Source organism: Spermophilus citellus (genome assembly GCF_964194105.1).
Source record: "Spermophilus citellus genome assembly, chromosome: 13".
Taxonomy (NCBI): Eukaryota; Metazoa; Chordata; class Mammalia; order Rodentia; family Sciuridae; genus Spermophilus; species Spermophilus citellus.
In genome coordinates this window covers 55,355,888-55,377,512 of record NC_138193.1, presented here as the reverse complement: position 1 = coordinate 55,377,512, position 21,625 = coordinate 55,355,888, and the positions used below count along the sequence as shown (strand labels likewise).

At 35.3% G+C, this 21,625-nt stretch overlaps 1 protein-coding gene across 3 annotated transcripts in view; it reads right to left on the bottom strand.

Annotated features, from left to right (window-relative positions):
* The window catches only part of EXOC6B (exocyst complex component 6B), a 613,649-nt gene that overhangs the window by 141,004 nt on the left and 451,020 nt on the right, over positions 1–21,625 (bottom strand). For all 3 annotated transcript variants that reach the window (XM_081265351.1, XM_081265353.1, XM_081265352.1), the window contains one exon: positions 5,477–5,550. In XM_081265351.1, the coding sequence (XP_081121477.1) occupies positions 5,477–5,550 (74 nt within the window). The remainder of the gene's footprint in view (positions 1–5,476; positions 5,551–21,625) is intronic.

The window sequence follows — 21,625 nt, the reverse complement described above, 5'->3', positions numbered from 1 at the left end:
ATGGAAATGCACTGTGTTTACTTTAGACCTTAGGTTGCAAATTGGGGAATAACTGGCCAAGAGGGAATAGCAACAACTCAATCTAAAAAAAGTCCTAGATATCTTGGGATAGCTTACTGTATAAGAGCCGTTGCCAACTAGCTCCATTCAGGAGATCTGATGCAATGTCACAACCTAGTTCATTCAGCTTTAGAAAACTTATGTATATTGGAAGTAGAAAAGAACTGGGACTAAGGAATAAAAGATGATGTGATATTACTAAGGAAAAGAATACTCTCCAACCTTTTCCTGCTAATCAAACATGTAAAGTGAACTACCAAAAATTAAATCAATCAATCAAATGATCATTGAGGGGGATTACAATGCATTCACAATGAATATGAATAACAGAAGAGTGAAATATCTCAGGATAGCCCACAATAAACAGCATTTGATAAGGGGAAGGATAAATAGGATGTAAAAAAGGAAGTCCATGGGAAAACTGAACACCAGAAAATAAGGACTACATATAAGAAATTAGAAAACTGGGGTTGTGGGCGGGAGTTGTGGCTCAGTGGTAGAGCATCTGCCTAGCATGTGTGAGGCACTGAGTTCAATACTCAGCCTCACATACATAAACAAAATAAAGATATTAAAAAAATGGGGGTTGACAGAGATATCTAAAGGAGGAAAGACAGTCTAAATTCTTTACTTAAATCAACACCTACTGACCCATGTTTTTAAGCAAAACATAAATCTGCTATTTTCTATACTTTAAATTCTTTCTGCTCTTATTAATGTCTAACTTACCTTCAGTTTAACTGTCTACCTTTTCCATGAAATATTTTATATTTAAATGGTTATAAAATAAAGGTCTCTTTACTTCATGGCCTTATTTTGTACTTACAAATTTAATCTTGCTCCTAATTTGCACTGTTTATGTACAAGTCTTATGTCCCAGCTATGGTATAAGTTAGAAATTATTTCCTCACTTCTTGAATGTGGGCTGACCTTGTGGCTAGTTCTAGGCAAGAAAATGCGATGGAAATGATGATTCCTTAGTTCTAAGTACAGATCTCAAGGAGTGTGCACGCTTCTCTTGCTCTCTCAGAACCCCTCCAAGAAGCATATGAATGAGCCTAGGTTAGGGTGCTGATAAAGGAGAGATCACATGGAGCAGAGAAGAGCTGGCCAGTCCTTTATCAATTTAGCAGTTGACCCCAAAGAAGGAGTGAGCCCAGCTGAATCCATCCTAAATTACTAATCTGTAGAAACTTGAGTTTAATAAATGATTCTTATTTTAAAGGCAATATGTTGTAGGATGATTTACTATGTAGGAAAAGCTGCTGAAATGATTGAAATATAAAAAATGGCTTCATCTCTCTAACGTAATACTCATCACAGTGTTCCTTATATGATCCTGGTGGGAAGAAATTAAATTCATTTGTTTACTTCCACAGCATTTATGCTATGCTTTGTACATGGGAGACACTCAGAGTTTGATGAAATTGAAATTAAAATCAAATTCTGTTCTTTATCAGCATTACCTACTTAATGTTTAACCACAGTATTGTTAAAGAATAACATATCTACTACAAATCTACTATTGGCCCTGTATAATTCCAATAAAGGCAGCCATTATTGTAATTATTAATACTTGGAGTATACATACCACTTCAAGATTCAGGAGGCCTTAATTTGTCCTTCTCAAGCTTTGGGAGTTTTTTTTTTTTTTTTTTTTTTTTTTTGGGGTGTGTGTGTGTGCGCGTGGTACTAGGGACTGAACCCAGGGGTACTTCACCACTAAGCTATATCCACAGCCCTTTTTATTTTTTATTTTGAGATAGGCCTTGCTAAGATGCTGAGTGATCCTCCTTCCTCAGCCTCCAGAGTGTCTGGAATTGCAAGTATGCACCACTGTGCCTGGCCCTTCTCAAGCGTTAGCATTAAGCCAAATTTGCATTTTTATAGAAATACACACATATAATTGATATTTATATGTAAAGTTGAACTGCTATCCTACTTTTATGAATTTATGGACATAGGAAATACAAAATATTTAAGAAGGAGCTTTTAGGGCTGGGCATGTATTTCAATGGTAGAAGCTTTCCTAGTATGTGCAAGGCCCTAGGTCCAATCCCTGATACCAGAAAAGAAAAAATAAAATATAAAAAGGAAATAGCTTTTGATTTGCACTAATTCACATTGGTATTAATAACAGGTTTTTGAAACCCAGAAATCTGACAACTGAGACATGTATGGTAATGTGTTTTAACTCTGAAGTGGTATACAAATGTAAAATATCATGAAAGCTTGTATATTCAAAATGTCATTTCACCTTTTTCCTGAAAAAGCAGAAAAGTGGAAATAGGAAAAAAGGGATGAACAGTTTTGCTCTCTCCATCTAATTTGCTTTCTAATGAAATTTTACAGCTTTTTAATGACATTCTGCTATTACAGTCTATACAGAGATAATTTCATCAACATTCCATGTTTTGAATATTTTTAAAATTATCGTTCAATTAATAGTGTCTGAAACTCTGATGCAAGGAGAATATGAAAGCATGATCAAAATGATTATTATAAACCAGTGAGTTGAATACACTCAATGGCAGTAAAAGAATGCTCTTACTGTATTGCACAGGAGACAGAGCCCATTCTTGTATGGGTATGAACCCTAAATTCTGCGTTAAACTTTAACCTTTCCTTTAACTTCTGCTATTCCCATGTAATATTTTTATCTGTGACTTACAAAGAAAAAACAAATCAGTTTATAAGCTATATATTAAGACTCAAACAGGCTTAGCAAGGCCACTCTATTTATTGATAAAATTTGTATTGCTAAGAATATGTTTGAAAGAAAAACATGACCAATGAGAGTACAATTTTCAATTTAGGTCTGTGAAATCAACCATATGAGGACTAGATAATAATTCTACATGTAAAAAAGGCTCAATGACTGGCAAATAGGAGGCTCAATAATCCAGGGCTAGAAAGTCTATTCCCCTACATTAGGAATGCATTAAGAAAAATATAGAGACAAAGAGCCAATGTTAAGTGAGGCAGATTTTAGTTAACTTAAGAAATATCTTTCTAATAATCACCTTGCCCTAAGGTGAGCTTGCTGCTTCAGGCACTGAGTTCTCCTTCCTGAGGATACTGAAGTATAGTTTTGAGTGCTGTGCGGGGATTTAAGCATCAAGCCAAGTTCTACTATATGAATTTTAATATCAGTCTCAACCTCAAAATTTAAAAAATCCTGTTTTAGGGGAGTACATGCAAAAGGACAAATTGTGCCTCACTTGATGTCAAGATATCTCCTTTGGAAACATACTCTCAGGCTTTCTATTTGTAGTTTGAACATTTCTATAGTTCAGAAGTCTCCTTTTAAAAGATGTCCACTTTAAGTTTTGAGAATGACTAGGGTAAACTGCAAAGAGATCAATATTTCACATGGTGATTCAACTTACCTAAGGCCTGCTAATATAATCCAAAAGTTAAGGAAGTTTTTCACATGATTTAGTTTGGAAAATTGACCCTTCAAGCTGCTTTAATAGAGACAGATATAAGTAGAATTTAGGGAACAGATTCAGTAGGAAGAGGCATAGTCTTTCATTGTTACTAAAATTTTGGAGTTTGGGTTTCTACCACTAAAACACCAATGATGAAACTCTGGGAACAGAAATGTAATAGAAAATAGAAACTTAAGAAAGAACCACACTGCTGCTCACTGAGAGCTCCTAAGTACTGGAGCATTCATTGCCGGCTCAGATCCACCTTATTTTGGCTGTGCTTTCTAACTTACTCCCTTAGTTAACATTTTCTATGAACACTAGTTGCTTTCCATAGGGACCAAAACCACAAACTAGACAGAATGACCACACTTCCTTCTAATGAATAGTGAAAAAGGAAAAAAAAATTCATCTTGGATATGTTTCTCCAATGAAATTCAATTTCTGCTTTCCAAGAAAAGTCAATTGTCTTAGAAGTTTCTGGGAAAAAAATGGACAAAAATGGAGGGGGGGGGCGAACATGGAATCCAAGAGGTAAAAAACCTAAAGCAAAATCACTATCTTTCAATCTTTCATCAGTTAAAGGGTTAAAACCTGAGCATTTCAGTTGAGTTACTGAATCCACACAGGTGGAAGATCTTATAAGTGGAATGAGACAATTCCATTTGTGATCGTGCTGGGAAAGCCTTTATGTGTAAAGAGAATCTCCACGCTGGCCCCCAAATATTAAGTTGATACACGTTTCTAGGACACAGCCTGAATCCTCAAACTTTGGCGGGTCTGTAGACACACAATTTTGTTTTCTACTTAACAGGGCTTTCCAGAATTGTCATCAGATGACAGATTACACCGCCCATCCACAAGGATTCAGGGGTAGCTCAGGCCATCCATTATGGGTTAAAAGCCGTTCCAGCATGAATCAAGTCCCAGTGGTAAGGAGTCTACCGATACAAGGGGTCCTACAGCTTTAAGAAATACCCTGGGCATCTAAAAGTTTTCAGAATGCAAACTATGTCAGCTCTGAAAATAAGAGGCACTGCATCATTATGGCAGGAGAAACAAAGCCAACCCCCTTTTTAAAACAGACAAAAAAAAAGATTGTTTTAATAGGAGAGAAACATCAGTCATTGATTCTTACCTCATTCACACATTCTATCCAACCCCATCCATCTTCAGAGTGAAGAGATGACAGAGCCCAGTTAACTCTCTCCCTCTTTGGGCCCCCGCCCATCCTGTTCCACTATATCCAAACCACCAAGGCCTACCATCCCACCCATTTCAATCTGCAAGAAACAGTCCCACAGAACTACAGATACCACGGCTTTCTATCTAATGGGCTTGCCAAAGCTCAGGTACGCCTAAGTCCCAGCTTTCATCGCGTTTCTTTTAGCGGGTTGCCTGTCAAGTTAGCGTGGCTGGTCAGGGCCTTTGCTAATCATCTTCAAAAACGACCACTTAGTCACTCATGGCTAACCACATTCTACAAAGCAAGCAAAGAGAAGACTTAAGGCAGCAGGAAAAAGTCAACAAACCAAACCAACAATCCAGAATGTAAAATATTTCATTTTTCCTAAACGCTGCAGTCACATTATCCACAAACAAAAGTTGTCCAAGCTGGCAGTCTCTGCATCAGTGCACCTGCTTAGCATTGGTTTGACGAGTTATCTTTCTGCTGTGTCTGCAGAAGCCAACTACAACACAATGGGTCGCATCACTTGAGGGTCACTTGAGTCCCTCTACTCTCTGGGTCCCTCCTCCCACCCCCCTGCCTTCCCTTCTACCCACAAAACCTTTAACTCCACCATAGCTAAGGATCCCAGATAGCTAAATAAAAGAGGTGGCCTCAAACACAGGGAAAAAACCCTTAGGTCTCCAGTGTGAATCGCCAACGCCAATCCCCCTCCCCTCCCCTTTTCCTTAAGACCTGATGGTCTTCAGTCACACATCTTAAAAGAAAAACAAAAAACAAAAACACAAAGACTTACTTGTCTCAAGTCGATGAAGGCCAACTGCAGCGTGTCCTCCTGGAACCCAGGCACCGGGCCGGATCTGGCAAACTCTGTGGGAAAGAAAAGAGGATAAAAAGCGCCTTTAACTAACCATGGACAGGGAGATTGGCAGACGGATGACAGGGAAGACAAGAGAGGCTGGGGGAGAGGAGGACCAAGCTTCTAAGGAGTCATGTCTCTCTCCCTTCAGCTTCTTTGTTTGCCCTTCAAAATTCGTGTCATCAAAACACCATTAATTCCAGCATCCTGACAGCAAGGAAACTGTACTAATTCGACCTGAAATTTATTCCCATGAGCCGCGCTGGGCTTCAGAGTATTTGTTTTGTGAATGGACAAACAACTTGCAAAGGAGGAGGGAGTGGGGGAGAGAAAAAAGTTTTTCCTCTCAACACAATAAAATCTTCAGCTGTGAAACTCTTTTCAGTTCCGAAAGCTATTTATATTTTAGATCGCTGAAGGAATTTTCTAATTTCACGCTTGTCACCTCATTCCCCAAGCATTTATCAAAAAATATTCCCTGCCACACCATTAATTATTCCCTCACTGATTATTTGTATTATCTCATGAGTGCCAACCCACACACCACACACACACACATACACACACATACACACCAGCAGCAAAGGCTGTCCCAATCGGGCGCTTGGCTTTTGAGCAAAAGTGTATTTTTGGATATGAAAATGCCAATCCGAATAAATCTCACTGCAAAATTTAGGGAAACATCTGTCCTTCTAGTGTATTTTTTATTCTTGACTTCTATTTTCATTGTACTTTTAAAATTCTTCTCTTCCCTCTACCCGAGTTTCATCGTAGGTCGAAAAGACCACACCAATGCTATTTGCAATTTACAGTAGCGCCTTGGGTACAGGCTCAATTTATGAGTCTGGCGCTTCCTTGTCATTAAAAAGAAGATAACCACAAAAGGCTATAGGGACAAATACTAGTAACAGTTAAGAATGTCAAGTTTTATTGTCCCTGAGCCCTGCTTATTATGAAATCAAAAGGTCTTAAGTTTTCTATACACGCACACGCGAACACACACACCAAGAACAAATTCCAAGTTAGACAGTTACTATGTCTTCAGTTCTCTCCTTGAAGACAAAGTGTGATGGACATTTAATATCAACTTGTATTTACATTTGTGACTGTTCGAAGCAAATATGAAAATAAATTTATATCAAATATATGTATTCCTCAGGACTGAATTTAAGAAACCACAGAATTGGTCTCATATTCTTCTTTTGAAATTAAATAAAATATATCAAGATATTTATACATATGTCTCTAAAATTACTTTCAACAACTGGATGAATACAAATGATGACCTGTGAAGAATAATGAGAATTTCAGCTATTTAAAAATATTTTCTACCTGGGAGCTTCTTACACATAACAGATTTTCTTAAAACCTTTTCCTACTTCAAGAAATAATTCTAACAACTTAGATTGTATGGATTATGGAAACACTATTCGAAATGAAATGTTAAGTAATGTATTAAACTAATTTAAATATAGCACAAACATATTATATAACTCTATATAAAATATTCTTATTATAGACATTTTAAATAAAATTACTTATAAATGGAAGGAGATAAACTATTTGTATGATTAGCAATACTAAAGTTTTTAGATGTTTTAAGAAGAAGAATAATGCTATTTATAAATTGATTCTACTATGATAGAGCCCCAAAGGAAAAAGTTTTATAAGACAAAATTCTAAAACTGTACAAACACTTGATGAAGGCCATGTTAACAGAAAGCTTGATATAATCCATTCTTCACATCAACAATAATCAATATCTGTGATAACCTCATATACAGGAGCTGCTCAACTCAAATGTACAAATGTCTCATACTATATGCCTGTTGAAATCAGTTCTTTTAATTATGGCTATAGCCATTCTTTTTGACAGCCTTGTTACATGGTCAGCTTAAATAAGCTTCCTGGGCTGGATGGTTTCTTCCAAGGTTGACAGATTATCATTATTGATCCTCCATTGCTCAAGTCTAGGTTACATCATTTGAAGTCCCCTCTGTCAGCAGGAACTTACTTAAGTCAAAATGCAACAACCATCAAGATGTTATTATGTATGCTCAACTCAACACAATTACTCTGTGATACATAGTTTGAATGCTTGGGAACTGGCTACACCTTTTGAACCTGCTTACTGGGCATGCTTCCTGGAGCAAATTGATGAAGCTGATGAAATCACTCAGGAAACTGGATATGATGCATATTTAGTTCTGAGTCACTTTACAGACCTCAGTTTTATGACAGACTGAGTCTCCCAAGTTACCAAAGGATACGATTTACCCTTTTAAAAATCAGAGGATTAAAGAATGACAGTTGCACCAGGTATGACAAAATAAAAAGATTAATTTTCACATGTAGCTTATGGAAATACCTGATTACTCTATATTTGACTTCATATTGGTATTTATTTCCTCACTGCTTCATGTATGTAATTCTTACCTTCCCATGTAGACAGAAAACTTTTAGGAATAAAGATTATCACTAACAAATAGTACATGCTTAATAAATACTATATTTTGATTAAATAAGTCACACAAATAGCAAGATTCATTAAACATGTATATTTGTCATTGCCAATGAAAATCTCTGGATTGCTATAGGTCCTTAACTTGAGTATCAATAAACAGGCTTTAGGAATTGATGAGGTCCCTAAAATTACCTGTGCAATGATTTTAAGGGGATAGACGTTGAGGTCAGAGAAAAATCAAATTTGAGCCCTAGTTCCCTACTTACTAGTTTTCTGGGCTTGAGCTAATTACCTAACATCTTTACACTTCAATATCTTTATCTCAGAAAGAGCATTATCTCATGAGTATCTTTATCTCAAAAACTGAGCATTCCTTATAGCATAACAACGATGAAACAAAAAAAAAAAAACACATGTAAAGCAATTGGCAGAGTGCCTGGCATATCATAACTGATTATCATTATAATCAGCTTTTTATGTGAATATGCATTTCTTTGCAAAGAAGGTTCACAGCCTTCACGAATTCTCACAAGGGTTGGTGACCCAAGAAAGGTTAAGAAATACTGTTCTATACCTAAGATAAAACATTAGAAGAAATGCAGCTGCCATTCAGTGATGAGTTAGTGAGATGGCATTGCAAATTTAATTATAGACAAATATCTGATTGTTTCATTGAAAGGATATTTATAGGCTTAATTACTAGCCTGTTGCTTGGCACAGTAATTTATTGGAAAAAAAGTCAATAAATGTATACAATACATCTCTGGTAACTTTGAAATATGATGTATCCTCAGAAACATGATTATCCTTCTGGATTCATTTTTTAAATATATTTAAAATGTTAATAGTATGAGGAAGTGTGAGTTTTAAAAAAATAAAATGAGAATTTATGCATATCCTGATTTCAGGTATATAAAATAGTCATAGAAAACATAACAGTAAATACTTCCTAATCTAACCAAGGTTCCTACAGACAGGAAGGTTGTGAGAAGATTTTTGTATTCTTTGTAGTTTATAAAATTTTCAAATTAATACAGACCACTTCTGTAACCAAAAAACAAGAAATGTGAGAACACACACATGCACACATGCACACTTCATGTGGTAGTACTGATTCAGCAGTGCTTTCTCTAGTAACTAGAAACATAATTTATTCAAGATTTAACACTATAGCCAACTGGGATTGGTCTGTACACCCAAATTTCCAGATAGTTGCTTGACAGACAGAGAGGAAGAAAAGTACACACAGGAGAGGGACAAGAGGCTCCCAGCCTGCTATACCATGCTGATGCATATATATGAACCAATTATACATAAATACAAGAGGACTCCCTTTACAGTCATCAATGAAAACTTTCCATCTTCTGACATCATAAAAAGGGGTAAATCATGCAACTGTGGCCAAGTGGAACTTGTCTCTGGAGAGGTAGGTTTTCTGTCTCTAAGTGACCTAGGCCATCATGAAAGTTTCCAAGCCTAGAGTTTTGCAATGTGGCCTCATTATCAGCAAGGAAACAGAGGTGCTTGCTCCATTTAACACAGAATCAAATACTGCTTTGTCCAACGCCTATCACTTGGAGACTTCAAAGTTCCAGTGAGCTTGGCAAGGTAGCAATCTCTTGGGAGGAAGGTTAAGTTTAGTATAGCCTCTGATCAGCACCAAACCATCTCCAGAGGACTTGGCTCTCTCATTCTACCCTGCCCTTTCTAATCACAGTAGGGACTCAGAGTTAAAGGTGGTACAAAATCCAATTTGCAACTGCAAAAGTCTTGTTCAATAAGAAAACTGTCAATTCATTGAAGTTTGTGAAGAAAATATCTTCATTTTAAAATAATAATTAAAAGGAGCTATACAGTTACAAGAAAAAAGGCAAGAGGAAAAAGAAAATCATAGATAAATCATAAATAAACTTATTTTAGTGCTCGCTTCGGCAGCACATATACTAAAATTGGAACGATACAGAGAAGATTAGCATGGCCCCTGCGCAAGGATGACACGCAAATTCGTGAAGCGTTCCATATCAACCCCTTTCGATGAAAGTGTTTTTCGCCAGGCTCTGCTTAGGGGTACTTCAAGAGGAAACAAACCATAGAGACAAAACTGAGAACTACTTTATTTTGTCAAGTTTCAAAGAGCTAATACAAACCATGTAGGAATTAGAGTTCAATATTCAACTATCTATATAGGACATAAATAGTGAAACCTAAAAATTCAAACTGTTACTGCAAACAAACGCTTCAACCTAGAAGAACGAAAATTGGTGAGCCAAGTGGGATTGGTGTACTGATCATTACAACCAAGTATCATCAAGACTGGTGAAAAAGTATTTGCAGAGATTTCAGAAAACTTCTAGTTTTTTGGAAGCTTGGCAACCCTTTCGATGAAAGTTTTTTTCACGAGTCTCTGCTTAGGGCTAATCTAAGAGGAAACAAACCATAGAGACAAAACTGAGAACTACTTTATATTGTCAAATTTCAAGGAGCTACTACAAACAGTGTTGGATTTAGAGATTCACATTCAACTATCTATATAGGAGAAAACAGAGTGAAACCTAGAAATTCAAACTGTTACTGTAAACGAACGCTTCAACTTAGAAGAACTAAAATTGGTGAGCCAATGGGATTGGTGTACTGATCATTACAACCAAGTATCAACAAGATCGGGTGAAAAAATATTTGCTGAGAATTCAGGAAACTCGTATTTTGTTGAAAGCTTGGCAACCCCTTTCAATGAAAGTGTTTTTCGCCAGTCTCTGCCTAGGGCTACTTCAAGGGGAAACAAACCATAGAGACAAAACTGAGAACTACTTTATTTTGTCAAGTTTCAAAGAGCTACTAAAAACCATATTAGATTTAGAGTTCCATATTCATCTACCTACACAGGAGAAAACAGAGTGAAACCTAAAAATTCTAACAGTTACTGCAAACGAAGCCTTCAACCTAGAAGAATGAAAAGTGGTGAGCCAAGTGAAAAAAAAAAAAACTTATTTTACCTACCAAATATCCAACAACCTGTAATATTCTCATATACATGTAAGTCTAATGAGATGTAATAATTTTTAAAAGTAATAGTATTTTAGCAAAAATATTCTGTAAGTTCACACTTCTAATAATTGTCACAGTATAATAAAATAAAATTATCAAAGGGATTTCATTAATCTCAAAATGTTCTCTAGATTTATTGCAGGCTGATCATAAAATTAACAAACTCTGTCACTTAGAAGGGGAAGGAAAAGAATTTCAACTTTAACTGGTTCATGTGAAAAATACATAAAAAGCTCAGTTTACTAAATTAGAATTAAATGACAGACTTAGAATGTGCTTTGAAGAGTCAAAATGACTGTACTAGTCTGTAACTTGTGTACTTAGATGGGACATTTGGGAATTGTTCAAAAGTCAAGTTGTGAGAAACAGAATACAAAATTCTTTCTTAATCTTCACAGACTGTCCATAGAACAAGAACAATTTTCAAAGGAAGATGAGGAACAAGGTAAAACATTTCAGAAAAGCAAGATTAGTATAATGTCTGGCAAACAGGTAAAACAGCAGTTGCAGGAGGAAAACATAATTTGTTCAAATAAGAGAAAAGTGAAAAGACAATCTACAAAGTGGAAAAGAGAGGTCCCCGGACAACATCATATACTAATACTCTCAGTGAACTTCCAGCACTGACAACAGAAAACATAGCTCTTACTGAATGGATCAGTGATTTGGTTTTGGCCAAAATTCCAAATAAGTAAGAAAATTCAGTATTTCAGAGTCTAGAGTATATTGAGTGCTTGTTTATATCTTAAGATCATGTCAGGTCACATGTGTTTTTTTGTGAGATTGAGAAAATAAGGGCTGTTGTTGCTGTATTAATATAATGGTTTCCTGGTATCTGGCTCCCTGGAGCAACAGATAAGGGGTGTGCTAGACTACCAGGTGTGGCTCTGGGGAAGTTAAAACCTTCTTGCATCACTTCACAGTGGCTTCACTAAGCTAATTACAAAGAGGAGTTGATGGACTCCTTAGGGAATTCACTCCAGGTCCTGCTGGTCAAAGAAAGGTCGGCCAGAACATAAGGAAATAAGAACCAAGGAGAACAATTTAAAAACTTAACTCACTAGATCTCCCACTTCAAGAAAGGGTGAGGGTTATAGAAAAACATGCCTATAGTTAAGAACACTGCATTATATACTTGAAAATTTGTTAAAGAGCATGGATCTTATATGTGTTTTAACCATAATAAGAGTGAATAATGGAAGGAACTGGGTCTGAAATGGAGTAAATTCTAAGCATGTATAATTTTCTCAAAATGAACCCAGATATTATGTATAACTATAAAAGTCCAATGATAAAAAAGAATGAATGAATGAATAAATAGGCAAATGATATGTAACCCATAGACTTTATAGAAAACATCCAAAAAAATCATGTTTGAGAACTTATATCTACAACATATAATGAATTATTAAATTCAATAATATTAATAATAAAGCTAAATAATAGAAAATAGTCAAAAATACAGTAGATATCTCATAAAGGAAAATATGTCACCAAAAAAGTGGAATACATGGTCCCCAACTTATAGCCTCAATGGTATTTCTGGCTCCAGATCTCCATTTGGCCAGAGTCCCATTTGGTCTTTGTTGATTCTGGTACCGAATTCTTCTACCACAAGAACCTGAAGGAGTCATACCTACTTGTGCCTTGGGTGATGTGGCTTATGAACTTGGTCTGGGACATGAACATGGACATGGAAATGGCCCTGAAATTCACTTCCATCCCTTTTCAGGCTTCATGTGAAGCTATCCTGCCCACAGAGAGACCTAGGGGGAAGATATGCAAGTCTGGGATGGTAGGGGCAAGCTCATTCACCACAGTACCACAGAAGATCCTAAAAAGAGCTTGACATTGACTCCATGCACTCTCAGTTACTGTCTGAATAGTCTTGACAGCAAAGAGAACCAGGGGAAACATGCCCAGCTATACCCTGAGAAGCAGTCCTGCAGACATTGGTCTTAGTAATAGACTCTAAAGCAGCCCTATGACTCAGTTTCAGGATTTCTCACATTCAGGGGCTAGTACTGCCTGCCCAGCAACTCAACAGCAATCCTCTCAGTGACTTAGAGGATGTCATACCCATTGGCACAAGTGGTAACAGGCTTGCCATCTGTGAACAATGAAACAAAATCCCTAGAAAAGCAACCCTGTGGGTCAGGGTCCTTGGGACAGTCTAGGCCATCCAGGGACCAGGATGTAGGCCTACCTCTGCGAACCCATCAGCAACCATGTAACCAGCTCCAACCCCACTCAATCACTATCTTGGAGTCAATCTCATCAGTTAGTGGATCTGAAATTGTTTGAATATTTCTGTACCCTCCAAAATGCAGGTTGAAACTTTTTTAAAAATTACTTTTTTCATGTTGAAACTTAATTCCCAATGTAACAATATTGGGAGGTATGGCCTTTAAAAGGTGACCCAGAGCTGGGGTTGCAGTCTAGTGGTAGAATGAGCGCTTAGCATGAGTGAGGCCCTAGTTCAATCCCAGTACCACCTTCCACAACCCAAAAAACTCTCATGAATAGTATTATCATTTGGATATGGAATGTCCCCCAAAAGCTCATTTATTGAAGACTTGGTCCACTATACAGAGATGTCCAAAGGTGGGGTTTTGAGGAAGTGATTGGATTATCACTGAATTGACTCATTTGATGGATTAATAATTTGAATGGGATACAGAGAGGAGATGGAAACTGTAGGTAAGTGGGGAATGGTTGGAAGAAGGACACTGGAGACATGTCCTTGGGGATTATACATTATCCCTGCTCCTTTCCCACTTCTCTGCTTTCTAGCTGCCATAAACTAAGTAGCTTTTCTCTGCCATACTCTTTCACCATGATGTTCTACCTCATTGAGGCCCAAAGAAATGGAGCTGGCTATTCATGGACTAAAATCCTTTAACCCTGGAGCCAAAATAAACCTCTCCTCCTTTATATTGTTATTTTCAGGCATTTTGGTCACAGTGATGAAAAGCCAACCAACACAAATAGGATTATGTGGCCTTAGAAAAGGGCTTGGAAATTTGTCTTATTTTGCCCTCTGCCTTCTGCAAGGTGAGAACAGAGTTCTTTCCTTCCAGAGGATGTACCATCAAAGTACCATCTTGGGTGCAGAGAACAGTCCTCACCAGTCAATTGAATCTTGACTTTGGATATCCTAGCCCCCACCACTGCAAAAAATTTAGTTTTTGTTTTTTATAAATACTCAGTAGTCTCATGTATTTTGTTACAGTAGAAGCAATGAAATAAGACAAGACTCAAAAGGAAATGACAATATTTTTTTGCCTAAACCAGTCTACAAAGACTGGAAAAAGTGGTTTTTTTCCTTCAAATAAGCAAACACCCATGCATGGGTACCCAGAAAAGAAAGAAACAGGAAAACATGATGGTATCAAAGGAAACCAACAAAGTTTCAGTAACTGACTCCAAAGTAATGAAAACCTATAAATTGCCTAAAGAAATTAAAATAATCATTTGTCAAAAGCTCAACAAAATGCAAGAAAACATAGACAACTGAATAGAATGTGTAATATAATGCATGAAAAAATGGAAATGTAACAAAGAAATTAAAACTTTAACAAGAACCAAACAGAAATCAGGAAGTTAAAGAATACAGGATGGATTTTTTTTAAAAAAAATCAATACAGAGTTTCAATGGAAGACTCAATCATGGAATATAATTAGTAAAAATTGAACACAGGTCATTTGACATTTGCCAACTAGAGAAATAAAAAAAAAAAGAAAAAAGTATGTGTTGCCATAATGCATACAAATAAATTCTAAGAGCCCCAAAGAAGAAGAGAGATGAAAATGATCCAAAAACTATTTAAAAGAAATATTGCCTGAAAACATCCCAAATCTTGGAAGGAACATCAACAATCATAAATCATGAGTACAACAGACCCCCAGAAAAGACCAACCTGAAGAAGACTATCTGAGACTTATTAAAGCCAAAACTGCCAAAAGTCAAAACCAAAAAGAAAATCTTAAAAGTAGAATATAAAAAGGAACTGCTATCGGACCTTTTTTCAGCAAAAATCTTGCAAGCCAGGAATAAGTAGAATTATATATTCAAAGGCTCAAAGAACAAACAAAACTTGTCAAATGAGAGTTCTGTATCCAGAAAAGTTATCCTTCAGCAATAAAGAAGAGATAAAGACATTCCCTGTCAAATAAAGGCATGAGACTTATCTTACAACAAATACTTCAGGTTGAAAAAAGACAATACCAATGAGCAACATGAAAGTATAAAATTCAGTGGTAAAAGTAAATGTAGACCAGGCATAGTGGCACATGCCTGTAATCCCAGCAACTCAAGCAACTGAGACAGGAGGATTGCGAGTTTAACTCCAGCCTCAGCAACTTATCAAGGCCCCAAGCAACTTAGTGAGATCTTGTCTCTAAACAAAATATAAAAAGGGTTGGGGATGTGGCTCAGTAGGTAATTGCCCCTGGGTTCAATCTCTGGTACAAAAGAAAAAAAAAAGAAAGAAAGATAAATTCATATTTAAATTTTGAATTCAGATTTCTCTAATATTGTTCATGTGGTGTGCAAATCATTTTAAATTCTACCATAATTTTTTTCAAAGTGCTAAAAATACTTACAGCTCCAATAATTTGTTAATGGATACATGATATATAAAAGATAAAAAGTGTGGCATTAATAGCAAAGGGAGGACAAACTGTACAGTATTTTTATGAGATTGAAGTTATCAGTCTAAAATAAAATGTTATAACTAAAATTTTTATGTAAACCCTATGATAACCTCAAAGGAAAAGACCAATAGTAGATACAGAAAAGACAGAGAATTCAAAGCATACCACCATAAAGATCCAACAAGTCACAAAGGAAGATAGTAAAATTGGAATAAACAAAGGCACTATAAACAGTAAACATTGCAAAAAAGAGCAAAAGTATTTACATATCAAGAACTATTTTACATATAAGGAGATTAATTTATCCCATAAAGACAAAAATGGACACATAAAAGATATACTATGTACATGGAAACTAAAAAAAGAACAGGGGTTGCTAAACTTATATACAAACAGCCAAAATTGCATCTAAAGGAACTAGAAAAAGTAGAACAAATAAAGAGTAGAAAGAAGGAAATAATTAAGAGCAGAAATAAATTAGAGACTAGAAAAATAATATATGAGACTAATATGAATATGTACCTAAGGCTTTGTTCACCTTTCTTCAATTATTTTTCTTTTTGTTCTTTAGACTCAATCATCTCCATTGTCCTATGTTCATATGACTGATTTTTTCATATTTCTGCTTTTTAATCCCCTATTGTGATTTTTTACTTCAGTTACTGTACTATTCACCTCTAGGGAATTCTTTTGGCTTTTTGTTGACTTTCCCATCTTTAGTAATAATTCCATTTTGTTCATACACACACACACACACACACACACACACACACACACACACATTCTCTCTCTCTCTCTCTCTCTCTCTCTCTCTCTCTGTCCCTCCCCACATCTTTTTTAGTTATCTGAGTGTCCTTAAGTCAGCTGTTTTAAAGTCTTTTTATCAAGTATCTGCCATCAAATCTTTTTCAGGGACAGCTTCTGTTCACTTGTTTCCCTTTGAATGGGTCATACTCTCTTGTTTTGGTATGCTTTATGACTTTTTTCATACTCAACATTTGAATTTGATAATTTCATAATTTGATAATTGTGGAAATGAGATTTTTCTCACCTCTCTAGGGTTTGTTTGTTTTTGCTACACTTCTTGTTTGTTATTATTCTGGTTTTGTTGATTGTTGTGTTAAAAGATTAGTATAATATATAAATTTAAGACTTTCTCAAGTCTCTTTTGAGGCTGCACCTTTCTCTGGACTTCCCAGTCACCTTCTAATTTTTCTCAATGATGCAGTGGCATTTGAATGGCTTAGCCTTTAATATATGGATTCTGAAGAGGGATGAATAAAAGAAAAAAACATACCAACCTTTTCAATCACCTGAGAGTCACTTCAAAAAGAGAAGATGCTTATGACAATGCTACTAGCCTCTAAGAACCTCTGTGATGAAAAGCAGATATCAGTGATCAGAACATGATACTTTGGAGGACAATGTCCTTTTTGCTCACCCTGGCTCCCACAAGCTGTGTGCGACATTCAAAGCTGTTGGGCATGGGGGTTGGGAACAGAGAGTTTCCTTTGTGATACAAAATGAAATCTAACAAAATTAGCTACATTTCAAGGTCCAGGCTTCTACCTAGAATTTGCATATTGTTAAAAAACTCCAGAGTTCAAAAATACTTATGCTGGACAGATTCTGCCAGTATAATTGTTTTCTAAGTGGGAAGACAGATTCCTGGTGCTTCCTATTCCATCCAAACATATTCTTATAATAAAATTCAAGAATTGCATTGCTTAGTATTTACCCAAATGAGTTGAATACTTACATCCACACAAAAACCTGGAAATTGATGTTTAGAGTTATTTTTATTCATAATTGTCAAAACTCAGAAATAACTAAGATGTCATTCAGTAGGTGAATGGATAAATGTACTGTGCTACCTCCAGACAATGGAATGTTGCTTAGTTAATGTTGCATACTAAAATAAATGAGCTAACAAGTCATGAAAAATATGGAAAAACCTTAAATACATATTACTAGATGAAAGAAGCCAATCTGAAAAAACTGTATCGTGGTGTTCTAATTTGATGACATTCTGGAAATGGGAAAATTATGGAGAAAGTAAAAGATCAGTGGTTTCTAGAGGGTGGAGGGGAGGGAAGGATTGATAGGTGAAACAAAGAGAATTTTTAGGAAAGTAAAACTATTCTTTATGAAATTATAATAATTGAAGATATATGTTATTAAACATTTGTCCTAATTCATAGAATGTATAACATCAAGAATTAACCCTAATGTAGAGACTTTGGGTGATAAGGATGTTTCTTCTAGGTTCACTGATTTCCCACTTTGATGCAGACTATTAATAGAAGCAGAGTTTATGGGTGTGATGGGGCAGAGAGTATACTGAAACACATTGAAACATTCTATATTGTCCAACTGATCTTTCTGTGAACCTAAAACTGTCCTAAAAATAAAGTCTACTAAAATTATAAGAAATAGCTAAATAGAGAGAGAGGGGGAACACATAACTTATTCTCAATGTTTATTTGCAAGGATGATTATAATTGATCATAATAATGTCTCATAGAAAATGTCAAACCAGTGCTACAAATGGATTTAAAAGTTGTTCTGAATGTTCAATTCTCCCAGCATCTTTTGCTTTGAGAGACAAGTGAGAACCAGGACAGATCAACACAGCTTTTTAATTAATAAGGAATTAATCCCCCATAAACCTGGCAGTAGCCACAAGCATGTCACAGCCTTTCATGCTGCTGCTTAGTAAACAGGCCAATCAATCTCCATTTGGCCGAATCAAGTACAGTATTATCAGAGAAAATGGGGGTCTAAGCACCTGCAGTGACTAATATCAATTAGAGCACAAATTGACCTGGAAAGAAAAACTGTCATTAGAGGAATAAATCCAGAAAATTAGAGAAGATGATTTCTATGTCTTGCTTAATTTATAAGAATAACTAGTAAAAGTTTAAGGAAATTAGTAGGTTGAATTTCAAAAAGCAAACTAGGAAACAATTTTGTGTCAAAACTTGAAGGAGATGAAGTCTGTGCCAATTCATGGGAGTCCAGGGGTACTGGGTGCAATTTTTTGTCCATGGAAATATTATTCTAAATGAGTTGTAAGAATATTTTAGCTACATTGACTAAATGAACAGAATGACCTTTGCATTTTGTGATCTCTTACAGAGAAAGAAGGATTAAGGAATGTTAAGACCATAAAACAAGCAGTAGAATAATGTCATTGCACATAACATTGGATTTTTCCTTAACATTTCACAGACTAATAATAGCCACGGATACCAAAGATGTCCTAGGGCTTAGATCCCACAACCCTACAATCCTAAAGATGAAAGGAGCATTTATAATTACTGAGGACTTCCACAGATGGAAAAATCAGGCCAAAAAGGTTAAGTCAGTAAACCAGTTACAATCAAATCCCTCTAAATCTGTCTATTATTTCAACATGCATCTCCCACCCTAGAATGTCTACAAAGAAATATTCACTATACATGATCTTTTATACACATATTACATATTCTTTTCCATTTAGTTAGGAAATAATAAAATCATAAAAATACATAGATCTATGTACAGTCATAATTTTCCTCTGAAGTTCCAGAATGCCTCACAATTTAGTGTAATAAGAACCAATTTCACAATAGATCTTTTAAAATTATGGAGAAAGGGGGACTCTCTAAGTTAGTAATCAGTAGTGCTTCTGTGTATAATCTCTGGGAAAGCTGAAGATCTGCCTTGAAAGGGGTAGGCTTCCTGCGAGACAAGAAAGCCTGGGGTTCTAAAGTAGTAACTTTATATCCTTGATATTTTTTACTGTGCTTTCAAGGACTTAATTTTATCCATGTGTTTGTTTACCACTGATTATTCTGCTGTATGAATACATTTCTAAACCTTGGGCTACCTAAAATTTTACCCTGAGAAGAGATTCTGAAGGACATTTAACATAACAGAAAATTAATTCTATAGTTCAGCACTGAGTAAAAATGTAAGCCTCTAGTAATTTTGGAAGTCTTATAGACACACTAAAAAAGAATAAATGAAAATTAATTCTAAAATAATATATCTTGTCTAAATCAATACATCTAAAATAGAATTTCAATATTAAATCAATATTTTCCAAATTAGTAAGATCTTATATGTATTTTTCAAAACATGATATGTATTTTATATTTATAATACATGTCATTTCTGATTAGCCACATTTTAAGTTCTTAACAGCCATTTGTGGCTGGTAGCTAAAGTATCACAACAGAGGTCTAGATGGCTGGCTTTAATGAACATAAACAAAACCGAAATGTGTGAAGCATGACAAGATTTTCAAATGACAAGAAAGGAACACTAACAAAATTTATAGCTATATGAATTCTATTTTTTATATTGGCTTTAAAACTGAAATTAAAGAAACATTTATTTCTCACAATTCTGGAAGCTGGGAAGTCCAACATCAAGGCAACAGTAGATTTAATATCCAGAAAGAACTTACATTCTGATTCACAGAATGTGCCTTTTCACTGTGTCACCACATGGTAAAGGGGGTAAAGAGAGCTCTCCTGGGTCTGCTAAAAAGATTCTAATTTTATTCATGAGGCCTCTATCTTAATGATCTAGTGACCCCAACAAAGGCCTCATCTTTGGTAGGTAACCAATACCTTGGCAGATAGGATTTCTACATATGAATTTTGGGGGACATAGACATGCAGACTGTTGCACTTCTATTTAGTTCCCATTATAAAAAATTTCTCTTAGAATCTGGAATTTTATAGATATTGCCCTCTTAGGTAATGACACAGGTATAAGATTTGTATATTATTCAATAAACCTATCAATAAAATTGTTACCTCTTTATTAATTCTCTACTTGTTACCTCTTTACTAATCCTTGCATTTTTGCTGAAGTTATTTTCTTCATCCCACTTTTTGCTTCCTTATATCTAATATTTGTCAATTTATCCTACTGAAAATGGTCTTAAATTATATTTGAAAAATAGCTGGGCAGAATTTTTTTAAATGATGACTGCTGATCATTACATATATTTCTGGACCAAGCTCTATGCCTATTTTCCCAGTCAATGGTGACAGTAACAATCTTGAGCTGTAATTGCAAACTGTCTCCTAAGTGTATAATATCAAATTAAGGTTGACCATTAAAAACAAAAGTAGCAAGACAAATGATTAGACTCATAGCAGAGTAGAGGTATGGTATCCTATTCTATGAAAATAGCAAAAAAAAAAAAAGAAATCATTAAGGTAGGCTTTATGCTGGACGCTTCATATATTAAAAGAGCTTCATATATTAAAAAAAAAAAAGATTTTTCCCCCTCCTGGGCATGGTAGCACGTGCTTATAATCCCATAGACTTTGGAGGCTGAAGTAGGAGGATCTTAAGTTCAAGGCCAGCCTCTACAATTTAGCAAGACTGTCTTCTTCTCAAAATAAAAGATAAAAAGGACTGGGGATAAATACTGATAGTAAAAGAGCCCTTAGGTCAATCCCCCCAGTACCAAAAGAAAATTAAATAAACTAATAGAAATATTTATTTATCTATTTATTTATTCTAACAAAAATTTATTTATTTATCTAATTATCTATCTACTTATTTATTTATTTAAGTCAACACAACTTTCTCCAAGCTGAAATTTGGTATATATTTCATGAATGATCTCACAATGTGATAGTAAAACTTAGTCACCTACTCTAAATTAACATTCACAGAAAATGAACTTATCACTTACTAAGGTAACTGAGATTTCAGCCCTTTTCAGAATTTACTAGTTACGTGACCTTGAGCCCATCATATAAGTTCTTAGTGTCAGATTTTCCACTTGATTAAAGGCATGGAACTAAATTAAATACACTGTTTAGGTCTGTGTTATAATAAAGAATATACTTGATATAATAAAGAATATATTCGCTCCTGGTATTTAGTCTCAAAATCTTTTGGAATTTCTTGAC